General features: G+C 40.4%; 1 protein-coding gene across 1 annotated transcript in view; it reads left to right on the top strand.

Annotated features, from left to right (window-relative positions):
• The window catches only part of TRPV4 (transient receptor potential cation channel subfamily V member 4), an 80,339-nt gene that overhangs the window by 44,546 nt on the left and 12,304 nt on the right, over positions 1–23,489 (top strand). Inside the window, exons 6-14 of the mRNA XM_075214345.1 lie at positions 8,950–9,248; positions 10,969–11,148; positions 12,521–12,679; positions 13,666–13,758; positions 14,990–15,063; positions 15,255–15,420; positions 18,494–18,560; positions 20,300–20,616; positions 21,555–21,682. Coding sequence (XP_075070446.1) covers positions 8,950–9,248; positions 10,969–11,148; positions 12,521–12,679; positions 13,666–13,758; positions 14,990–15,063; positions 15,255–15,420; positions 18,494–18,560; positions 20,300–20,616; positions 21,555–21,682 — 1,483 coding nt within the window. The remainder of the gene's footprint in view (positions 1–8,949; positions 9,249–10,968; positions 11,149–12,520; positions 12,680–13,665; positions 13,759–14,989; positions 15,064–15,254; positions 15,421–18,493; positions 18,561–20,299; positions 20,617–21,554; positions 21,683–23,489) is intronic.

Raw genomic sequence — 23,489 nt, 5'->3', positions numbered from 1 at the left:
TTCTTGACCCATTTAGCGCTATAAGGTATAATCTTTTTATTGTGAAAACATAGATCAATCCGCTACCAGCCATTACTAAAGCCAAAAGGGGGTGGCCTGACAGCTCTTGGCCGGGAAACCAAACTCTTCTTTGGCTAAGTAGCTGGGGCTGCCCGAACAGATGGTGGAATAGCTATGAACAATGAGCATCTCTTTATTTAGGGAAAGTGCTCCACCACCACATGATATGTCATCAATGGCTGCTGATTGGTCATGCTTCCTTGCCACGCAGAGACCCTTCTGAAAGAACAAGCACAGAAAACAACCCATGAACTAACTGTACACAATAAATAGGGAATGGATGGGAGGGACAATTATCGGTGAAAAGAGAAAGAATCCCCCTAGACTTTATATAATCTCTTGTTGCCTCAGACCGTCCCCCCTATCCTATTGTGATTGGCTAGCCCCTGGCAAATGCATGATACCTCAAATGTTATCCTTTGAATGACCCAAATGCAGGATTTCAAATAATCTGGCTAATAAAAAAGTTAGCTTTTCAACCAATCTACAAAATGTGTTTTAAAGTAAAATGAACCATTGAACAATTTAAAAATATATGGCTTCCTAAACATTCGTAAGGTGGGTTGGGTAGATTCATCCTTATGCTAAATAGTTGGAAACATTGATAACTGGATGTAACAGAAATAATGTTTGGGGTTTTTTGCCTTTTTTTCTAAAGGCAATAATTAGGACAGATGAAGCCCCTTGAATGAGAGGGTTAACTTATTGTAAAGTGAGATGTCCTGGGTAATACAGGATCATTGTAATTAAGTAATGTTATATGCTCTTTTCTTTGACAAAATCAAAGAATGTGTATCCTGAACAGTCAGCTATGAAGGGATAATCACCAATTATGCTGTATTTTACACAGCCACTGTGCTATATATAGTGTCAGGGTGGAATTATCTGAATTCCCTGTTCTCCAGCATGTAAATAAAAACACTATCTAATGATGTGGGAGTTGCGAGACTCAAGTAAATCTGCCACTTGGTAATTTCCTTATAAAACATGATGTCGTGATCTATTTACATTTGTTTATGTTTCACTATAGCATGTTCTTACTTGACATTTACTAAAACTTGCTTAATACAGGGTAAATCAAATGCGAGAGGCAATATATTACTGACCGTTATAAAATGTAATTACTGAAGCTTGGAGGTGTCTGCTCTACTTTGCATAGTTTCCATTATTTTATATTACATCTGCCTACATTACATGACAATGTGAGTAGTCATGGTTTGTTTCAGTGGAGCAATGCTGTTAGGATATGGATAGACCTGTTAGTCACTCTTGGTCCGTATCTTTATGAAACTCAAGTGTATCATGATAAGAGGGCAGTGATCCTTACCAAACCCCTTCACACTGTGTATCCAGGGGGCAGCTGGCAGGGACATCAACATCATCTCCACAGCTGCTGTCCTCTCTGCTACTACGACTCGCCTGTTTAAAACTGACCCTAGGTAGTAGCAGAGGGGAGAGCGCTAAACACCTTTTGAAGGAACATGTTTTTGTTAAACTTTCATTTTCTGTGAAATATATGTAGGGTCGTTGGAAGGGTACTTGGGCTCCAAGCCTAAGGATGGCTCCTTTGGTGCTGCAACCTCTCACCTACACTCATCACCTTGTGTGGATTCAATGGGGCTGGGGATTTTGGCAAGCAGAGGAAATGCATGTCAGTCAGTACTGTTTCTATCAGTGCAGGCTGAGACAGCAGCACCAAAATTCCAGTCTATCACTGACCTGGTGGTGCAATCAGCAGCTTCTTGACACAAGTTAGGAAAACTCAAGGTTATCTGTATAATTAATATCTGCCCTCTTTTCCCTTTTGTCAGCCAATGAAGAAGGGGTGTGTTTAATTTAAATCCCTTGGGTTGCTGGCGCACAGTGCGAGGTGCTAGGAAAACCACCACACTAAATTAGTAATAGGATATCACTCATTCAGGGTTTTTGGCACCCACCCTAATTAAACTCATGGCAGCACTGTTTAAATATTGTTTTAGGCATTAAGAAATCAATGCTGGCTAAGAAAACTTATTCACTGTCAACTGCCATTTGGATGTTAAAAAGATTTCCTGCCACAGCTATCATCTGACATTGTTTTCCACGATGAGACTAATATGCTTTGGATATGTTCCATGTTTTTTATTGATTTTTATATATTGTTATTATTGTATTGTTGTTTCCATCTGCATACAGTTTTCTCTTATTTCATCCACTGTGGCATTAACGTCTATATTGACCACTTTTGTGTCTGACTAGCATAGACCCTGTTTGTGCTTTTACACCTGAGTGCGTTCCAATGTAAATATACTGTGGCATAACCATGAAGAACTGGTTGTAAAACCTTTAATAAAAACGTTATTTTCCTAGTTGGATACATAAGGGTGAGTGTGCAGATTTGTGCTGCCAAAAAATACTGTTCTTCAGGCTTCACGTCCTAAATGTATAAGACTTTAGTTTGAGAATCTTACAGTCCAGAGCAGATGTTCTAAAAGGTGCAAATGCATGAAATCTAGAGATGAGCGCACTCGGATTTATGAAATCCGAGCCAACCCGAACGTTGCCGATCCGAATCGGATCCGAGACAGATCCGGGTATTGGCGCCAAATTCAAATCTGAAACTGAGGCTCTGACTCATAATCCCGTTGTCTGATCTCGCGATACTCGGATCCTATAAATTCCCCGCTAGTCGCCGCCATCTTCACTCGGGCATTGATCAGGGTAGAGGGAGGGTGTGTTAGGTGGTCCTCTGTCCTGCTATATCTCGTGCTGTTCAGTTCAGTGCTGTGCTGTGCTGTGCTGTGCTCAGTCCAGTGGTGCTGTGTCCTGTGCTCTGTCCTGCTGAGTTCAGTAGTGCTGCTGGGTCCTGTGCTGTGTCCTGTTCAGTCCAGTGGTGCTGTGTCCTGTGCTCTGTGCTTCTAAGGGCATAGTTATTTCCCCATTATTCCCAAGTTTTTAAAAAATAAAAAAAAAGTTATAAAAAAAAAAAAAAAAGTAATTATAACCAAATTTGCAAAACCAATCCAGCAGTATAAGCCCATTGGTACTGCAATATTACCAAGTTCACACATTCAGCAGTATCAGTCCAGTGGTGCTGTGTCCTGTGCTCTGTCCTGCTGAGTTCAGTAGTGCTGCTGGGTCCTGTGCTGTGTCCTGTTCAGTCCAGTGGTGCTGTGTCCTGTGCTCTGTGCTTCTAAGGGCATAGTTATTTCCCCATTATTCCCAAGTTTTTAAAAAATAAAAAAAAAGTTATAAAAAAAAAAAAAAAAAGTAATTATAACCAAATTTGCAAAACCAATCCAGCAGTATAAGTCCATTGGTACTGCAATATTACCAAGTTCACACATTCTGCAGTATCTTGTGCTACATATAATGGAGACCAAAAATTTGGAGGATAAAGTAGGGAAAGATCAAGACCCACTTCCTCCTAATGCTGAAGCTGCTGCCACTAGTCATGACATAGACGATGAAATGCCATCAACGTCGTCTTCCAAGCCCGATGCCCAATCTCGTAGTACCAGGCATGGAAAATCCAAAAAGCCCAAGTTAAGAAAAAGTAGCAAAAAGAGAAACTTAAAATCATCTGAGGAGAAACGTAAAGTTGCCAATATGCCATTTACGACACGGAGTGGCAAGGAACGGCTTAGGCCCTGGCCCGTGTTCATGACTAGTGGTTCAGCTTCACCCACGGATCTTATCCCTCCTCCTCCTCCCCCCCCCCCCTACAAAAAATTGAAGAGAGTTATGCTATCAGCAACAAAACAGCAAACAACTCTGCCTTCTAAAGAGAAATTATCACAAATCCTCAAGGCGAGTCCAAGGGTGTTGGTGGTCGTCAAGCCTGACCTTCCCATCACTGTACGGGAAGAGGTGGCTCGGGAGGAGCCTATTGATGATGTAGCTGGCGCTGTGGAGGAACTTGATGATAAGGATGGTGATGTGGTTATTGTAAATGAGGCACCAGGGGGGGAAACAGCTGATGTCCATGGGATGAAAAAGCCCATCGTCATGCCTGGTCAGAAGACCAAAAAATGCACCTCTTCGGTCTGGAGTTATTTTTATCCAAATCCAGACAACCAATGTATGGCCATATGTAGCTTATGTAAAGCTCAAATAAGCAGGGGTAAGGATCTTGCCCACCTAGGAACATCCTCCCTTATACGTCACCTGAATAACCTTCATAGTTCAGTGGTTAGTTCAGGAACTGGGGCTAGGACCCTCATCAGTACAGGGACACCTAAATCCCGTGGTCCAGTTGGATACACACCAGCAACACCCTCCTCGTCAACTTCCTCCACAATCTCCATCAGATTCAGTCCTGCAGCCCAAGTCAGCAGCCAGACTGAGTCCTCCTCAATACGGGATTTATCCGAGGAATCCTGCAGCGGTACGCCTACTACTGCCACTGCTGCTGTTGCTGCTGTTAGTCGGTCATCTTCCCAGAGGGGAAGTCGTAAGACCGCTAAGTCTTTCACAAAACAATTGACCGTCCAACAGTCGTTTGCCATGACCACAAAATACGATAGTAGTCACCCTATTGCAAAGCGTATAACTGCGGCTGTAACTGCAATGTTGGTGTTAGACGTGCGCCCGGTGTCCGCCATCAGTGGAGTGGGATTTAGAGGGTTGATGGAGGTATTGTGTCCCCGGTACCAAATCCCGTCGAGATTCCACTTCACTAGGCAGGCGATACCAAAAATGTACAGATAAGTACGATCAAGTGTCCTCAGTGCTCTAAAAAATGCGGTTGTACCCACTGTCCACTTAACCACGGACATGTGGACAAGTGGTTCTGGGCAAACGAAGGACTATATGACTGTGACAGCCCACTGGGTAGATGCATCCCCTTCCGCAGCAACAGCTGTATCAGTAGCAGCATCTACAAAATGGCTGCTCGTGCAAAGGCAGGCAACATTGTGTATTACAGGCTTTAATAAGAGGCACAACGCTGACAACATATTAGAGAAAATGAGGGAAATTATCTCCCAGTGGCTTACCCCACTTAGACTCTCATGGGGATTTGTGGTGTCAGACAATGCCAGTAACATTGTGCGGGCATTAAATATGGGCAATTTCCAGCACGTCCCATGTTTTGCCCACACCATTAATTTGGTGGTGCAGCATTACCTCAAGAGTGACAGGGGTGTGCAGGAGATGCTTGCGGTGGCGCGCAAAATTGCTGGACACTTTCGGCATTCAGCCAGTGCCTACCGCAGACTAGAGGCACATCAAAAAAGCATGAACCTGCCCTGCCATCACCTCAAACAAGAGGTTGTGACGCGCTGGAACTCCACCCTCTATATGCTGCAGAGGATGGAGGAGCAGCAAAAGGCCATTCAGGCCTACACAGCCACCTACGACATAGGCAAAGGAGTGGGGATGCGCCTCAGTCAAGCGCAGTGGAGACTGATTTCTGTGGTGTGCAAGGTTCTGCAGCCATTTGAACTTGCCACACGAGAAGTCAGTTCCGACACTGCCAGCTTGAGTCAGGTCATTCCCCTGATCAGGCTGTTGCAGAAGCAGCTGGAGAAAGTGAGGGAGGAGCTGGTAAGCCATTGCGATTACACCAAGCATGTAGCTCTTGTGGATGTAGCCCTTCGTACGCTTTGCCAGGATCCGAGGGTGGTCACTCTTTTAAAGTCAGAGGAATACATTCTGGCCACCGTGCTCGATCCTCGGTTTTTAAGCGTATGTTGTGTCTCTGTTTTCCGGCGGACACAAGTCTACAGCGGTGCAAAGACCTGCTTGTCAGGAGATTGTCCTCTGAAGAGGACCGTGACATGCCAACAGCTCCACCCTCATTTTCTTCCACATCTATGGCTGCGAGGAAAAAGCTCAGTTTTCCCAAAAGAGGCGCTGGCGGGGATGCTGATAACATCTGGTCCGGACTGAAGGACCTGCCAACTATTGCAGACATGTCTACTCTCGCTGCATTGGAGGCTGTCACAATAGAAAAAATTGTGGATGATTACTTTGCTGACACCATCCAAGTAGACATGTCAGACAGTCCATATTGTTACTGGCAGGAAAAAAAGGCAGTTTGGAAGCCCCTGTACAAACTGGCTCTATTTTACCTGAGTTGTCCCCCCTCCAGTGTGTACTCGGAAAGAGTTTTTAGTGCAGCGGGGAACCTGGTCAGTGAGCGGCGAAGGAGGTTGCTTCCTCATAACGTTGAAAAAATGATGTTTATAAAAATGAATAATCAATTCCTCAATGAAGTACAGCACTGCCCTCCAGATAGTACAGAGGGACCTGTGGTTGTGGAGTCCAGCGGGGACGAATTGATAATGTGTGATGAGGAGGAAGTACACACTGTAGGGGGAGAGGAATCAGAGGTTGAGGATGAGGACGACATCTTGCCTCAGTAGAGCCTGTTTAGTCTGTACAGGGAGAGATGAATAGCTTTTTTGGTGTGGGGGCCCAAACAAACCAATCATTTCAGCCAAAGTTGTTTGGTAGGCCCTGTCGCTGAAATGATTGGTTTATTAAAGTGTGCATGTCCTATTTCAACAACATAAGGGTTGGTGTGAGGGCCCAAGGACAATTCCATCTTGGAACTTTTTTTTTTGCATTATATGACCAATCAACAGTCGTTTGCCATGTTCAAAAAGTAAAACCAAATTTAAACAAATTCAAGAAATTAAACCAAAAGTAAAATGCCCTGTCATAATTTAAAACAAGAGGTATTGACGTGCTCTAAAACTACTGTATTGTTGTTTATATTTTATAAACACTACACTTGAAAGCTTGAGTCTTTCAATGAAAAAGTAACTGTCCATTGCACGCATATTTGCAACAGGGACAATTTTAGGGTTAAGAATAGTCAAAAAGTCAACTAATAACACTTCGACGCTGTCTGTCTTTATAAACACTACACTTGGAAGTTGGAGGAGGTATTGTGGCCCCGGCACCAAATTTACTACCGGGGCCACTCCACTGTGCAGTCCATATTTAGGTGTATCAGATATTAAACAACGGTGACAGTTGATGCCCAATTTTTTAATTATATTGTTGGCGCTGTAAAAAATTGTGTTCCGGGCACACCACACTACGCAGTCCATACCCTTTTTTGGTGGAATTCTGACCCGTGGAGGGTTTTTTAATTATATTGTGGCCTCGGTACCAAATTGTGTACCGGGGCCACCACACTACGCAGTCAAGATAGATAGATGCGTATCATAGATAAAGTACATTCAGTGTTGTGTGGCAAATTGAAAAATATTCAAAATGCACTGACATTATCAAAAACAAGAGGTTTTCACACGCTGAAACTCCAACATGTATATGATGGAGAGGATGGAGGAGCAGCCGTATGTGCAGTGTAATGCAGACCTGTTGAAGGTTTTTTATATATTTTATTGTGGTGCCCAGTGCCCACTACTCTACGCAGTCCAGATACTACTTTTGGGTGTAATTCTGACCTGTTGAAGGTTTTCTATATATTATATTGTGGTGGCCAGTGGCCAGTCCTCTATGCAGTCCAGATACTATTTTTGGGTGTAATGCAGACCAGTTGAAGGTTTTCTATATATTATATTGTGGTGGCCAGTGGCCAGTCCTCTACGCAGTCCAGATACTATTTTTGGGTGTAATTCAGACCAGTTGATGGGTTTTTAATTGTATTGTGGGGAACACTCCTCTACGCAGTCCAGAAAGATACCTCGTTGCAACATTTTGTACTAAAAAAAAATAATTATTGTGAGGTGTTAGGTGTTCAGAATAGCCTTTAAATTAGTGGAAATTATTGTTATTGAATGTTATTGAGGTTAATAATAGCGTAGGAGTGAAAATAAGCCCAAAAACTTGATTTTTACACTTTTTAGTTTTTTTTCAAAAAAAATCCGAATCCAAAACCTTAAATCCGAACCAAAACGTTTCGGCAGGTGTTTTGCAAAACAAATCCGAACCCAAAACATCCAGAAAATCCGGATCCAAAACACAAAACACGAGACCTCAAAAGTCGCCGGTGCACATCCCTAATGAAATCATGACAGTGACTTATTATCTATTTATAATATAAAGCTGTGCTAAGAATCAGACTTTATTTAGCCATCTTAATGTGTATTGTATATCAGAATAAAAATGTCACCATACACTGTGCAAATATTATGCAAACAGCCCATTGTAATAACTCAGACCTGACACTAAGCTGTCATTTAGGACGCCTTCATACTGTCCCCAGGGCAGGTGGGGGTGTGAAGCAGTCTTCAGTGTTACCACAGCAGCACTCTGGTGACACCTGAGCAGGAAGAATTTATTGTTACTTACACCAGGGCTAAGTAGAAATGAGTCAGCATTATGCAGCATTTTAGAATTCAAGGCAAATTCTGTATTTGTTTAAGTTTAATCATATGCATTATGTTTACAAATCGGGTGCCATATTTTTTCTCAATTATAAGAATCAAATAAAATATTTTTGTTTTAGCTGAATGTCCAGTAATTGCTTTTTTCCCCCTTGAACCATAGACAAATTCCCCCTCCCCCCCCAAAGAAATGTCCATTTCTGCCTCCTGAAATGTTATACAGATAAATGTACAATGTAGAGGACAGTAAATCTGAGTGAGTGGCATATGCATTGCAGACACAATCAAATTTGGAATGCGAAACATAGAAGGAACAACATAATTTAGAACTAGATAGGAGAAAGCAATTTGCAAAGGTTGTGGGGATATAGACATAGAGAAACCACTATAACATAGGCTTCAACTTTGACAATGATTAAAAAAGTTCTATATTACAGATATTGCAAACAATACTTTATTATATGCATGCTCATGGAGTGTAATAAATATATAATTTCATCTGTGTGCATTACAATAACCATTCTATGTCTTTGGTTATGTTATAATAATGATGTTTCTATGTCTTTGGTCATGTTATAATAATGATGACTTGTTCTTGCTGCCGTAGGTGAACTTCCTCTATCTCTCGCAGCTTGCACTAACCAACCTGACATTGTGCACTACCTGACCGAGAATGCTCACAAGAAAGCAGACCTGCGTCGGCAGGACTCACGAGGCAATACTGTCCTACATGCCTTAGTTGCTATTGCCGACAACACACGAGAGAATACCAAATTTGTTACCAAGGTGTATGATCTTCTAGTTATAAAGTGTGCCAAACTGTATCCTGATTGTAGCCTGGAGGCAATATTGAACAATGATGGTATGTCTCCCCTTATGATGGCAGCAAAAATTGGCAAAATAGGGGTGAGTAGGTCTAGAGTCTAGAGTTATTTCCATGAGTTTCGGCAAGCTCTGCCACTTCTCAGAATAAACTTATTAAAATCTAATAGGCTGTTATCTTGCTTGAACATTTATTAAACTAAAAGTTTTGTATAGCTTAAAAAAAACAACGTATTGTGACCAGAGTTCCCTTAATTAAGCAGCCACAATTCATTGAGGAATCGGTATTCCAGTCCACATTGTTGCATGTTTGTGTGTAGCTCATACTAGATTGTCCTGTACCTCAATACTTGCACATAGGAAAGAAGTAGAATAAATTGTGATTACAATATTCTTTAGAAGTAAGCCTCATTTAATCCATCATCAATCACATGCCTCTTAAAGCTGTGTAAATGTTATTAAGATGAATGTGGCAAGGAACTAAGCCACTGTATTGTATTCAGTCTTCGTGTCCTGCTTGTCCAGGATGTCCTCCGGTTTGAAGCAATGGGGATAGAGAAATCTGATTACTAGAATACTCACAGCAGATCTTGTGGGAGGCTGTGGTCTTTCCACTCTTGTGCTTATGTTAGGGACTGGGGCAGTGGAATGTAGGCTAGCTGGAACAAATGACTTGAAGTTAGATAGTACAAGGAGCAGAGGAGATCAGTGCAAAGTGCACTAAGGAGTCCTTTTACCCCCCCCCCCCTTAGGACCCTTTTATTATTATTATTATTATTATTATTATTATTATTACTACTACTACATTTTTAGCTTTTCTCCTAAAATACTGCTTGGTTTAGCCTTGTTCATGGATTAAATAGACCTGTTAAGTGAAGTAGCGCGTTTGTAGGCACATCACAAACACAGCTGTAATTAAACATGCCCTGAATGCCTCGATCCCCAAATACGCAGAAGAAGGAATGTAATCCTATAGTCAAACTTTGTAGTCTGTTCAGATGATTTTGACTCTGCTAAAGGGAAACTATAACACATGCCTTGTGTCCTAGTATCTGCGAATACAGAGCTGCATACTTTAAGATGCCTTGGAAACAGCAGACATGATCATGTGTTTCAGTTTTTTGATTATACTACCCTCTGCTGATAGCAAAGAAAATTACAGTAAGACTCTAGGCTCTGGCAAAATGGCCAATTTATACATTGTTGCAAGCGAACAGTAGTTTTACATAGGATTTAGAGTGGAAACACTGCATTCTCATGTAATCATTTACTAGTCTACTCATCATCAACATTTATTTATATAGCGCCAGCAAATTCCGTAGCGCTGCACAATTGGGAACAAACATTTATAAACAATACTGGGTAATACATACAGACAGAGAGGTAAGTGGGTCCTGCTCGCAAGCTTACAATCTATGGGACTGAAAACATCTTTTAATTGGAGAACACTGGATATACATATTTACTTAATTGCCAAGCTGTGCTAAATTCACCTTTTTTTTAAAACAATGGGAGTTAGATTGGGACAAAAGCTTTAAAAAAAATTCTGTGATTCCTAGTGATTTTGATTAAAAAAAAAAAGGGGGGAGATGACCTTTAGTACACACCACCCGAACCCCTCATCCCCTCCCATAATGTATCTTTTCAGAAGAGCACGTAGAGATTTTCTCGTACTTTGATAAGTTTGATGTATTACTGTAAAAGGAGGAAGTGTGATTAAGTTGTCTTTAGCTCCAAAAATATTGTGTTTTGTGTTTTACATCCCTGGACTAATAAACATTTCAGTATTTTTGTTCTACTTTAGATATTTCAGCACATTATCCGGCTAGAGATAAAAGATGAAGATGCCAGACACTTGTCTCGTAAATTCCGGGATTGGGCGTATGGCCCAGTTTACTCCTCTTTGTATGACTTGTCCTCCTTAGACACATGTGGCGAAGAGGTCTCTGTGCTGGAAATCCTGGTTTACAACAGTAAGGTGGAGGTGAGAGGCGGATGTAATCATTTATGGCCAGAATATAATACATTGTCTGATTTCAATTCCATCTAGTCTAGATTCATAGGATAATTCCACTTAAAACAGAGAATGTAGTTTTGAACGGAATATTAGAAGTAATACCTGATTCCAAAAGACCTTACTTTGGGTTCTGCAGTCACATGATTCGGTAACCTGAAAAGGTCTGTGGCATTCTCCTTGTTCCAGCCAAACCCGGTCGGTCTTCATTCAGGCAACGTGTTAACTTTATCCGTTATTCAAATCTGTCTGAGAATTATCCTGGAGTGAAATGTAATAGATCATCCCTGACTAGAAGAAATACTAGGTTCACTCTCCTACGGTTCCAATTTTGTGATTAAGTCCTCCTAAATGTGACTGTTACAGACATTGCTGGTACGTGTAGTCCTCAGAGATGGGGAGATGGCTAATTCAGTATTTCAGATGAGTGATTGAGCCACAAACCTGTATCTGTTTTGGAAACAAAAGGGTAGAGTAAATAGTTTGTTTCAAAGTTTGCTAACTTTATCCAGAATTGCTTACAGCTAATTAATAATATCGGAACAAAATGCACAAGTGATATTAAATATGTGTATGTGAGCTCTGATGTCATCACTTCAGTGATCATTAAGAAAACGTTTGCATTATAAGGACTAAAACACCCCATACTGTAAATTGTTATGGATATTAGAAGTCATTCTGATTTCTGTGACCCAGGGCCGGTGCTAGGGTCCTCGGCGCCCTAGGCACAATTTCAAAATCCCCCCCCCCAGCACACTTCCCCGCCCCCAGGGTCTCAATGCACCCCTCCCCTCTCTTTCCTTACCTTAAAGGCGACTCCATAAAGATGCTCCTTGCTGCTGGGTCCCGTCCCTCACTGACACTGTCGGGCCGTGATGATGATGTCACGCCCGACAGTCAGTGAGGGGAGTGGAGGAGAGGAGTCGGAGGGACGGTCCACCCCATCAGCTGTTGGAGGGGAGGGAGGTGGTCGCGATCCATGGCCCCTCCCCCCTCCCTGTGGATCTATCTGAAGCTGTGCGGCGGCCACGGAAGGTATACTCAGAGGTCGCCGCACAGTATTAAAGTACAATACTTCTGTGACGCCTACCAGATCCCGGCGCCCTAGGCAACTGCCTAACCTTGCGTAATGGGAGCACGGGGCCTACTGTGACCTGCACACAAGCCTACAGCCACATGCTTTTATATGGCCACATAACTTCTCAGTGATTTCTAATATCCATATAATTTGCGGTATGCAGTGCATTATTCTATATATATATATATATATTGTATTGCCATGTGTTAAATGTTCTGTATTACTACAGAGCCATAAATACATTTCTGTTTGTTTCCCATGCAGAACCGTCATGAAATGTTGGCAGTTGAACCCATCAATGAACTGTTGAGAGATAAATGGAGGAAATTTGGTGCTGTCACATTCTACATCAGTGTTATCTCCTATCTCGTTGCCATGATCATCTTTACATTAATTGCTTACTACAGACCCATGGAAGGCAAAGTTAGTCCACACCCATTAGAATCAAAACCACTATTTTGAAAATGCTTTGACTTGTAATCAAAACCCTGTAGATTTGTAGTGTCAGTATAGAGTGGATAGATTTTGAAGATGGCCTATTGCAGTAACACCTCTCTGATAAACGCTCACTAGCTAGGCCGCCTAGATTTCATTGGTTGAACAGCAGCTCAGTTATGACTGCTCTTATTCACAGTGTGTGCCTATCAGGAATTTTTGTGGGAATGCTTAAAAAATAAAAATAGTAGTAATCTTTTATCTAGAATGTTTGGGAACTGGGATTTCTTTCCTAATTTGAAGCATGTTGCCCAAATCTGCATTCATCTTCCCCTTTGTGTAGCAGCTATCCTTACAGTGATAATAATAAGAGGTGCTTTTTGATTATGCCTGTATTTATTGACATTTCCAGCAGCAATATATATATTTTTTGTTTTTTGATGCCTGATTTTCTGAGCTGTCTGGCTACAAGATCACCACCAGTGCTGCTCTGGTCCCTGCTCAGCTCTCAGCACTGTGCTCAGAGGAGAATAGTGAGCATACTTGCCTATTTTCGCAAGTGTAGTCTGGGAGAGGGGCGTGACTAGAGGGCGGGGCACGACCAAACGCATCATTTTGGCCCGCAACGGAAATGCCGGTTTATTGCGGGGGTCAAAATTACGCGATTCACAGCGAATCACGTCATTTAGGCTAGGCAGTTGCGGGATGCGGGAGACTTGCCTGCTCTCCCGGGAGTCCGTGAGCCGACCTTAATTTCGGGAGTCTCCCGGACATTCCAGGAGAGTTGGCAAGTATGATAGTGAGGTGTTCACAATCAACTGGGATCATAATGAGCTTCCTGGTCTGTGACCACACACTGCAAGACATTTGAAGCCCCAGAATGCCGTGCACACACGCTGGCTTCCTAGGGCTCTATAACAGTGCAAGACGGTATATGTGAGCTAGTGGTTAAAGTGTTCTTTCTTCTTGTCCAGCCACCCTACCCATACAAGACAACGGTGGATTACCTGCGACTGGCGGGAGAGATCATAACCCTAATTACTGGAGTATTCTTCTTTCTTTCCAATGTAAGTGTTGGTAATGATAAGTCATGCTTTATGGTATCCAATTGATACGCGTTTGAACAGCTGTGGTGTTCTGTATTGACTCTTATGGGGAATCATAATTGCACTGTTAGCTTATTTGACTCCCAGGCACTATTATCTGTGTGAGATCACATGGTTTTGGGTTATATGTTGCCATAAGATGAATGTAATAATGGCTTTTACTACTATTTGCTATTTGTATATATTTGTTTCATCCATACATAAGTTGGCATGGAGTAGGCAATACACTATATATATATTAAAGCTGCCATTCTAACTTGGTGATTTCTAATCCATAATCCAGATAAGACATATAGGGGGGAATTCAATTCTCAGTACATTTTTTTTTAACACTGCGGTAAGTTATTTTTATGCGGTTTTCACTCATTCTGTAGCGCATTGACTTTACCTGTTATTCAAATCTATTTTTAACTCCCCATTTTGTTAGTGAAAACGGTCCCATCGCGGACAAGTAGATGATCCATTGAAAGTATAGGGAGAGAGGGAGAAGCAATAAAATCTATTCAATTCTTTAAACGCGGCGCGATAAAATGTCAAATCAGCAGTTTTATCTTGCGCACCCCATGGCTATGCAAAAAATTAAAAACATAAGAAAACTATTTGAAATCATGTAATAATGTAAAAAAATTACATTATGCTTCTCAACAATGTATAACATGGAAAAGGTGATTTTTTTTTTTTACATAAAGCATGTAAAAAATAAATAAAATTAATAAGCACAATAATCACTAATATATATATGTACTAATGTGTTTTGTGATGGTATAGATAATTGTATAGTAAAAAAAAGTTTAAAAAAAAAAGTATAGTAAATAAAAGTGTAGATATAAAATAGAAGGTTGTGTAATGCAATAAAAATGTATGCCAATGCATTTTTTTTCTAGATTCTAGATGGCCGCGTTAAACCCTCCACTCCACTAAAATTTTGCATGCAGCAATGGTTAATGAGCGGATCCAGCGTTACTTGTTTTCAAATTGAATACCATGATTTTTAACGCTTTAAGTGAAAATAGCCGCTATTGCATGTCCAAACCCGCCAGATCGTTTCGCATTTTTTAACGTTGTAGAAAAATTCCGCGGAGAATTGATTTCCCCCATAGTTATAAAAAAAAGACAGACTTTTTAACCCCTTCCTAATCAATTGCAGCTTAAAAAATGACTGCCTTATTTTATGTTTGTCATTTTTTTGAAGATGAAAGACCTGTTTACGAAGAAGTGTCCTGGAGTGAATTCCTTGTTTATAGATGGATCTTTTCAACTGCTTTAGTAAGTCTTCTTGTTCTACATGCAAAGATATTTATAATTATTGTTTATATTAAAGAAAGCTGTATTTTATATTCAATGAATATGTACTTATCTTTTTTTTATTAAAATACCTGTATTTTTTTTTTAGGCAGATGATGTGATATTTTGTATGTTTATATGACGATTACCATGTTCTGTCTTTTTATCTTTAGCTTTATTTACTCAATACTAGTTATCGTCACTTCTGCCCTGTATTTGGCTGGCATTGAAGCTTACCTGACTGTAATGGTATTTGCCCTAGTTTTGGGCTGGATGAATGCATTGTACTTCACCAGAGGTTTGAAACTCACTGGAACGTACAGCATTATGCTTCAGAAGGTGAGGTTTGTGCTTTTTTTTATAGGTTTGAAATGGGCATGTTTACTCCAAAAATGTTCATCTATACAAAACCTTGGGTGTATCTTTTTAGCTTGTTGTGTCATTGTAGTCCTAGAAAACATGGTTTAGGGTAGAGGTGAGCAAAATTTTCAAAACTGTTCTACAAAATACTTGCCTCGTTCTGCGTGTAGGCACATAGGTTTGCACATTTATCTGGCAGAATGTGACTTAATTATTATATCTGGAATTATCCTATTATTTTTGTTGAGCCCGAACTTCTCCCTTATTGCTTGCGAGGAAAAAGAGTGAAAAGGTTTAAAAAAAGAGATATTGTCGGCAGATGTGTAGAGGGAATGTTGACTCTGATTTAGTGCAGCTTTGGGGAGGTTCTGTCTCTTCCCAGTAGTTGCTGCATAGTAGCTATGTTTTAAAGAAAGTAACCACCCAGGATGTGGGACCGGTAAAGCATTTTTTCGCCTGATATGTGAATCTACTGTGCCTCTGCGAATTGTGGATGATGCTGGCGGTCGGCTCGTCACAGTGAATAGGAGAGTGTCTGGTGCCGGGCAGCATGGAATTTTTGCAGGTGTGTGTGTGTGTGTGTTAATATGGGAAACCGAGGTGGGAGAGTGTGAAAATAGCAAACCCTGGGAGGCGGCGGATGTCAATATTGCAATCCTGGGGGGCGGGCGGTTGGTGTCAATATGGGATCACAGATGGAGTGTCAATATCACGTCACTGGGGGTATCAGACTTCAGAGGAGAGGTGTAGGGCACTTATATAAAAGAAAGGGCGAGTTTGCCGGCAGTTCACTTGCTGGTAAACCTTTAAAAAGAATGCTTATTACCCTGGGGGGTCTTTTGTGTATAGCCAGCATTTGTGCAGTGCCTGGGCACAGTTTAAAAAGCATTTACATCTACATCTTGCTGGTGAATGGTCAGACCTTCACATAAAAGCAGTAGCATTAGCATCAGAATAATTTAAGACAAATATTTATGGTAAATATATAGACACAGTTATCAACCAGCTGGAAGCAAGATTTCCAGATATGCCAATCATATCCTGTTTTTTAAGAGTTTTCAATCCAGACAGCCATGATCAAAATGAGGCTTGTGAGGTTCTTTTTGAGTATTCTAAAAATGAATGTCCTGCAATCCTAAACTATGAAAATAGTAAACTAGAACGGGCAGTTCTATCAAAATTGTTTGAACTAGAGTCCTACAAAAATCAAGAATCAAAACAAATAATGCAGAAATTTTCAACAACAACTGAGCTCATAGGGGCATATTCAATTGACGGCGGGATCGCCAAAAATCCCGCGCTCGAAAAATATTACCGTTAATACGGTAATACTGCGCGGAAAAAACGTTAATACGGTAATTCACTCCCTGAAATTCAGCAAGATATTACCGTATTAACGGTAATATTTTTCGAGCGCGGGATTTTTTCGGTGATCCCGCAGTCAATTGAATATGCCCCATAGAATCTTTTCCAAATTTAGCAAAACTAGCTGTTATTGGACTGACCATACCTGTAAGCACAGCTGAATGTGAAAGAGGATTTTCTCCAAAACAAATGAATACCTGTTTAAGGAATGGCATGAAGCAGAGCACACTAAATAATCTGATGCTGATTTCACTAGAGGGACCAGGTCCTGCAGACTTTGATTATGAAAAAGCTGCAGACGACTGGGCCTCTAAGAAGAAGAGAAGAATTAATATATAAAATGTTAAACTAAAGGTTAAATCAATATAAGGTCAGGATTTCAATATTTAATTTGTGCAATGGCCCCCACCTGGCTACTTTTTCATGCCATCCAGCTGGTAAAATTTTCTGGGGAGAACAATGGAACATAATGAATTGACAGCCTTCATCCCAGCTCTATTTATATACAGTAATTTCAGCAAAATTTAGTATTTTTTTAAATATAGTGTGGAACTCGAAGATTGTATCAATGGAACTTTACACCTCTATGAAATGGCCTGTTCTACTGTGAGATTCACTTCAAGTGAAATGCAGACACAACTCATTGCTCATTCATAGTTTAGAGTTCATTCTTAATTAATCCCATATGTTCCCATCTGAATGGATTCTGTATGCAATGTCCATAGCTGACACAGGCAGGGGCCAGTGATTCAATAATTAGGCTTGTCTTACAGATGGATATTCCACAATTGATCCTATTCAAGAAACTTATACTTATATAAGGGAGCATGAAAGGTCATAGTTGCTCTATGTGGTCAACCACTAAATTTGATGTCATTGTTCTAACTGTTTTGCTGTATGTTATGCACTCTTTACTAATTGGAGTTCCCATCCTACTACATAAGAATACAGAACACTGTTGATCTTACAGATGATCAGTAGATGGCATCAAAGAGCTAATAACATTATTTTAAAAGGATGTCATGTTTTTCTTAATTTCATCTTTTCATTACTTACATATAAACGTCTCTACAGTTTCACTATAATGTCTTTTAATATCTTAGCAAGACAGTAAGTAATAAGAGTACCATTATCATTATTATACTTTCCCTTTTCACAAACTGTTTCTCTTATTATTCAATAACCAGGTATTTTGCTTGCATATGTATATACAGAATGTTTACTTTTACTATGATTTTTCATTTTGATCAGTAACTACTTGGGAAACAAACTGTATACCCATGTATTAGCCTGTATATCTGCATACTTGCCAACTTTGGCAAGTTCTGCTTCAGGAGATTGGGGGGTGGGGGGCGTGTGGGGGCGGTGCTCGTCGAATTGCACCATTTGGCCCTGCCCCCTAAACTGCCATCACATTTCCTGGCCTATTATAACAGGGGGCAGAGACAATGATGCACAAATGACATCACTAAGCCCCGCTCACACTTCACTATTGAAGTGGCCGGGAACCAGGAGGTTGCCCTGCTCTCTTGGGAATCTGGGAGGGCTCCCAGAAATTTGGGAGTCTCCCGGACATTCCGGGATAGTAGGCTACTATATTTGTATACCTTTACATCTACATTGTGTCTGTCAGCATTCCCGAGCTCTCAATTTAATTTCATGTTGATTTGATGTTCTTTCTTCTTAGATCCTGTTTAAGGATTTGTTCCGGTTTCTCTTGGTGTACTTCCTCTTTATGATCGGATACGCTTCAGGTATGTAGCAGAAAACTGGGTATTACCATTCTAGGAAACCTGTCATCTGCACAAATGCACCAGATGATGCGTGCTAAACATCATTCCTATTTTTGGAAATATGGATTTTATAGAATAGGACTCAGGGAAAATTATTTTAAGAGAAATATTAGAAATAGAACAATAACATTTGATCTGAACTAGAAAAATTGGTGAAAGTTTAAAATTGTACTAAAAAGTGTTTAGGATTTTTTTTAAATTCTGTAGTAATTACAATGATCTGTTCACGTTAAGTTGTAAATGTTGTTGTAAATGCATTTATTTGGCATACCTGTTTAGGTGGAGAAACAGTTTAACTCATTTAAGGGAATACAGGTTGCACAGTGGTTAGTATTGCTGCTTCACATAGCTGGGGCCATAGATCGGATCTATAGGGCACTGTCTGTGTGGAGTTTATATGTTCTCCCATGTTTGCATGGGTTCCTCGCAGCATCCATAAACATGCTGGTAGATCAATTGGCTTCTGACAGAAATGGACCGGTGTGTGTGTGTGCGTGTGTCCATGTGTGTGTGTGCGTGTGTCCATGTGTGTGTGTGCGTGTGTCCATGTGTGTGTGTGCGTGTGTCCATGTGTGTGTGTGCGTGTGTGCGTGTGTGCGTGTGTCCGTGTGTGTGTGTGTGTGTGCGTGTGTCCGTGTGTGTGTGTGTGTGTGTGTGCGTGTGTCCATGTGTGTGTGTGTGCGTGTGTCTGTGTGTGTGTGCATGTGTGCGTCCATGTGTGCGTGTGTCCATGTGTGTGTGTGCGTGTGTCCATGTGTGTGTGTGCGTGTGTCCATGTGTGTGTGTGCGTGTGTCCATGTGTGTGTGTGCGTGTGTCCATGTGTGTGTGTGCGTGTGTCCATGTGTGTGTGTGTGTGTGTCCATGTGTGTGTGTGTGTGTGTGCGTGTGTCCATGTGTGTGCGTGTGTCCATGTGTGTGCGTGTGTCCATGTGTGTGCGTGTGTCCATGTGTGTGCGTGTGTCCATGTGTGTGCGTGTGTGTGCGTGTGTCCATGTGTGTGCGTGTGTCCATGTGTGTGCGTGTGTGCGTGTGTCCGTGTGTGTGTGTGCGTGTGTCCATGTGTGTGTGTGTGCGTGTGTCCATGTGTGCGTGTGTGCGTGTGTCCATGTGTGCGTGTGTGGTAGGGGACTGTGAGCTCCAGTGTGACAGGGACTGAGGTGTATGATTCAATAATCTCTGGAAAGTATGGTGGTGTTATAGTGAGGCTAACATTAGTAACCATAGGTGTTCCTGCTCTAACTACCACATAGGCCAAATAAAAAAAAGACTTTAAATGTGGCACAGGAGTCTGTTTTTAAATATAGATTTTATAATGTTCAGAGGTAATAAGTTATATTATAAAGTGAAAGTAAAAATAGTTGTCACAATTAATATGTCTTTAAGTTTTCGGTTTGTTGAAGGAAACAATCAGTAGTTTTAGTTCATCCAATACTAAATATAGGCCACTTAAGATTGTAAATAAAGTAACATTTGTATGTTAATAACACAGCAGTGGTTTTTAGTTTCAGTTGTGGTACGTTTGAAGTTTCAAATGAAAAACAAATTTAATTTTGGCAAAGTAAATAACGGGCTTGAGTTTACAAATTGAAAAGCAGTTGTATGTAATTTAAAAAGATCTGATAATGTGTTATAATGAAATGGTGAGTGTGCAGTAGAGATGTGTTTAGTAAAGGCTGTAATTCCTGGATTCTTCTCCTAGCTCTGGTTTCCTTGCTGAATCCCTGCTCTACGAAGGAGATCTGCAACAACAACGGGACAGACTGCACTGTGCCTGAATACCCCTCATGCCGGGACAGCAGTACCTTCAGCAAGTTCCTTCTGGATCTCTTCAAGCTGACCATCGGGATGGGGGACCTGGAGATGATCAACAGTGCCAAGTACCCAGCCGTCTTCATCATCCTGCTGGTTACATACATCATCCTCACCTTTGTCCTCCTACTTAACATGTTAATCGCTTTAATGGGGGAAACGGTTGGTCAGGTATCAAAGGAAAGCAAACAGATCTGGAAGTTACAGGTAAAAAGAGAGAGAGAGTCCATTTGTTGCCTTTAGGTTCACTGTCTTAATTGCCAGCATAATTTGGGAAGTAAATGTATGAAATGAATATATAATTTATATGCATTGCACTGCTTAGAAACACTGTCAGCACTGCCACAGTTGGTACCAAGATTCTGGTCACACACAATTCTTATATTATACAGACTAATCCAGGCCTTTATTTGGGACAGTATCCATGAAACACATGGATCACAACAGTCATAGAAATGGTCAGTAGTGGATTGAAAGTCTAAACTAGACCCAATCCCTGGTTGCACATCTTAGTGATGACGGAAAAGATTTAGGTCACAGTAAAGAAATGTACAAAGGGCAATAACTAGTTATGCAGAAAATCAAACTGTTGCTTTTATGGTAAACCACGTCTGACAAGACAATATAGTGCAGAGTGTTGGTATGGGAATTCCATGTGTTCACATACGCTTTCTTAGGGTGCGCTAGAAGTATAGAGAGATGACCTAATATAAAACATGATGACCTGAAATAAAATATATAATTATAAAGATACATGTCATTAATCCATAAAAACAAAGTGTAAGTTCTATTTTACAGAAGAGCTTACAAAATAGATGCAAAATTTTAGTTATTTTAACAAAACCTTAAGCTTGTTTTCAACACCAAGAGCATTAACACTCAATATCCATTGAGCCTTATATTACAATATAATTTAGCTTCTATCTCCAACCGAAGGCCTCTGATTTTCTGCATGATGAGTGTCCTCTGTTAATTACATTTCTTGCGAACTGTAACTCTCTCACACTATATAGTATTATACTTGCTGTCCACCCGGGAGTACAGCCATTGTCTTCAAATGGATTGCACAATAATATGCACATGTTTTTACTGGACCTTTGAAGACCTTCCTGTTCAGGGAATATAACAAATTGTTTTTCCATCAGTGGGCGACAACCATCTTGGACATAGAGAGGTCATTTCCTGTCTTTATAAGAAAAGCTTTTCGTTCTGGAGAGATGGTAACGGTTGGGAAGAATTCCGATGGAACCCATGATCGACGGTGGTGTTTTAGGTAACATTTATAGCTTTGGGAGGTCAAAACTTTTACATGGCAAATGTAACTTTTAATTATTTTGGAAGTGATTTACAGGGTAACTTTATTTTTTCTTCCCAATTTTTTTTAAAATAATGTGATTATTTTGATAACCATTGTGAGCATTAGGGTTTTATAGTGTTAGTACAGCATAGTTGTCAACAGTGTGAGAAAATTGGTAGGAACACCGTTGGTGTGAAGTCACAGCAATGGTAACGTGGTGGGGGGGACGGGGGGAGTTGTGTTATACGCTGCACAAGGGAAATTAAGGTGTTGTAGGTATTCAAATGTGTGTCTGTGGTTATAAATGTATTTTACTAACTTAGTTATTTCAATAATAAAATGTATATAGTTTTTTTTTAATTTCTGTTATATAATTAAGTACATACCAATAGTCTAATTAATTTTCCTTTATTCCAATTAATATAAGAGCTGTAAATGTTCCAGTGAAATTACATTATGCTATAAAATACTTACAATTTACACTGTCATCCTAATTCAAATTACATAGAAATAAGTAATAAAAAACATTTTAATGTGCTGTCTTATTTTAGAATAAACTAATATACGTTTTTAATACAGTATACACCTATATATGCATTGTAAATAACAAAACAAATTGTATATATTACAGACTCTATATTATATACTTATATATTGCATAATATATACCTACACAATGAATACACATATGCTGGTCAGGAATGCAATGTCTTCCTGCAGCTGACCGTGAACAGTTGTAAGTTAGTACACAAACAATCACTATCCTCCATGGTTCTTAGACATCCACATTATGTGCACCAGGTACAGCAGCAAATATCTGAAAACCGGGCAATACCATTTCTTCTTCTGCATTAGGGGACACAGGCAGTGGTTCTAGAAGACAGGATACTGTATAAAGAATGGACTCCTCTTCCAGTACCTTGCGTAGAGGTGGACATGCCCTCTCTTTAGATTTTATGTTATTGTATTGGACTACTTGAGGGATAACCTCAGCTGTCCCCTGGAGGTGTGTGTTTTACACCCCAAACCTCCTTTTTTGATATCAAGATGTAGAAGTAATATAGTAAAGGTTTTTGTTGTACTAATATAGTAATAATAGAATATCAATAAGAGACGTCATAAACAGTATAACAGAGTGGGGGAGATGGGTAGATAGTAGGGATGTGCACCGGCGACTTTTGGTGTCTCGTGTTTTGTGTTTTGGATTCGGATTTGCTTGAGGTTTTGGGTTCGGATTTGTTTCGCAAAACACCTGCCGAAAGGTTTTGGTTCGGATTTAAGGTTTTGGATTCGGATTTTTTTTGAAAAAAGCATAAAAAGTTCAAAAATCAAGTTTTTGGGCTTATTTTCACTCCTACACTATTATTAACCCAATAACATTCAATAACAATCATTTCCACTAATTTACAGTGTATTCTGAACACCTCACAATATTGTTATTAGTCCAAAACGTTGCAACGAGGTATCTTTCTGGACTGCGTAGTGGAGTGGTCCCCACAATATAATAAGAAAACCATCAACTGGTCTTAATTGCACCAAAAATTGTACCTTGACTGCGTAGAGGAGTGGTCCCCACAATATAATAAGAAAACCGGCATCAACTGGTCTTAATTACACCAAAAATTGTATCTGGACTGCGTAGAGGAGTGGTCCCTACAATATAATAAGAAAACCATCAACTGGTCTTAATTACACCAAAAATTGTACCTGGACTGCGTAGAGGAGTGGTCACCACAATATAATAAGAAAACCCTCAAATGGTCTGAATCCCACCAAAAATTGT

This window comes from Mixophyes fleayi, chromosome 1 (assembly GCF_038048845.1).
Source record: "Mixophyes fleayi isolate aMixFle1 chromosome 1, aMixFle1.hap1, whole genome shotgun sequence".
Taxonomy (NCBI): Eukaryota; Metazoa; Chordata; class Amphibia; order Anura; family Limnodynastidae; genus Mixophyes; species Mixophyes fleayi.
The sequence above is the reverse complement of the archived record's forward strand: the minus strand, read 5'-3'. Positions and strand labels throughout refer to the sequence as shown.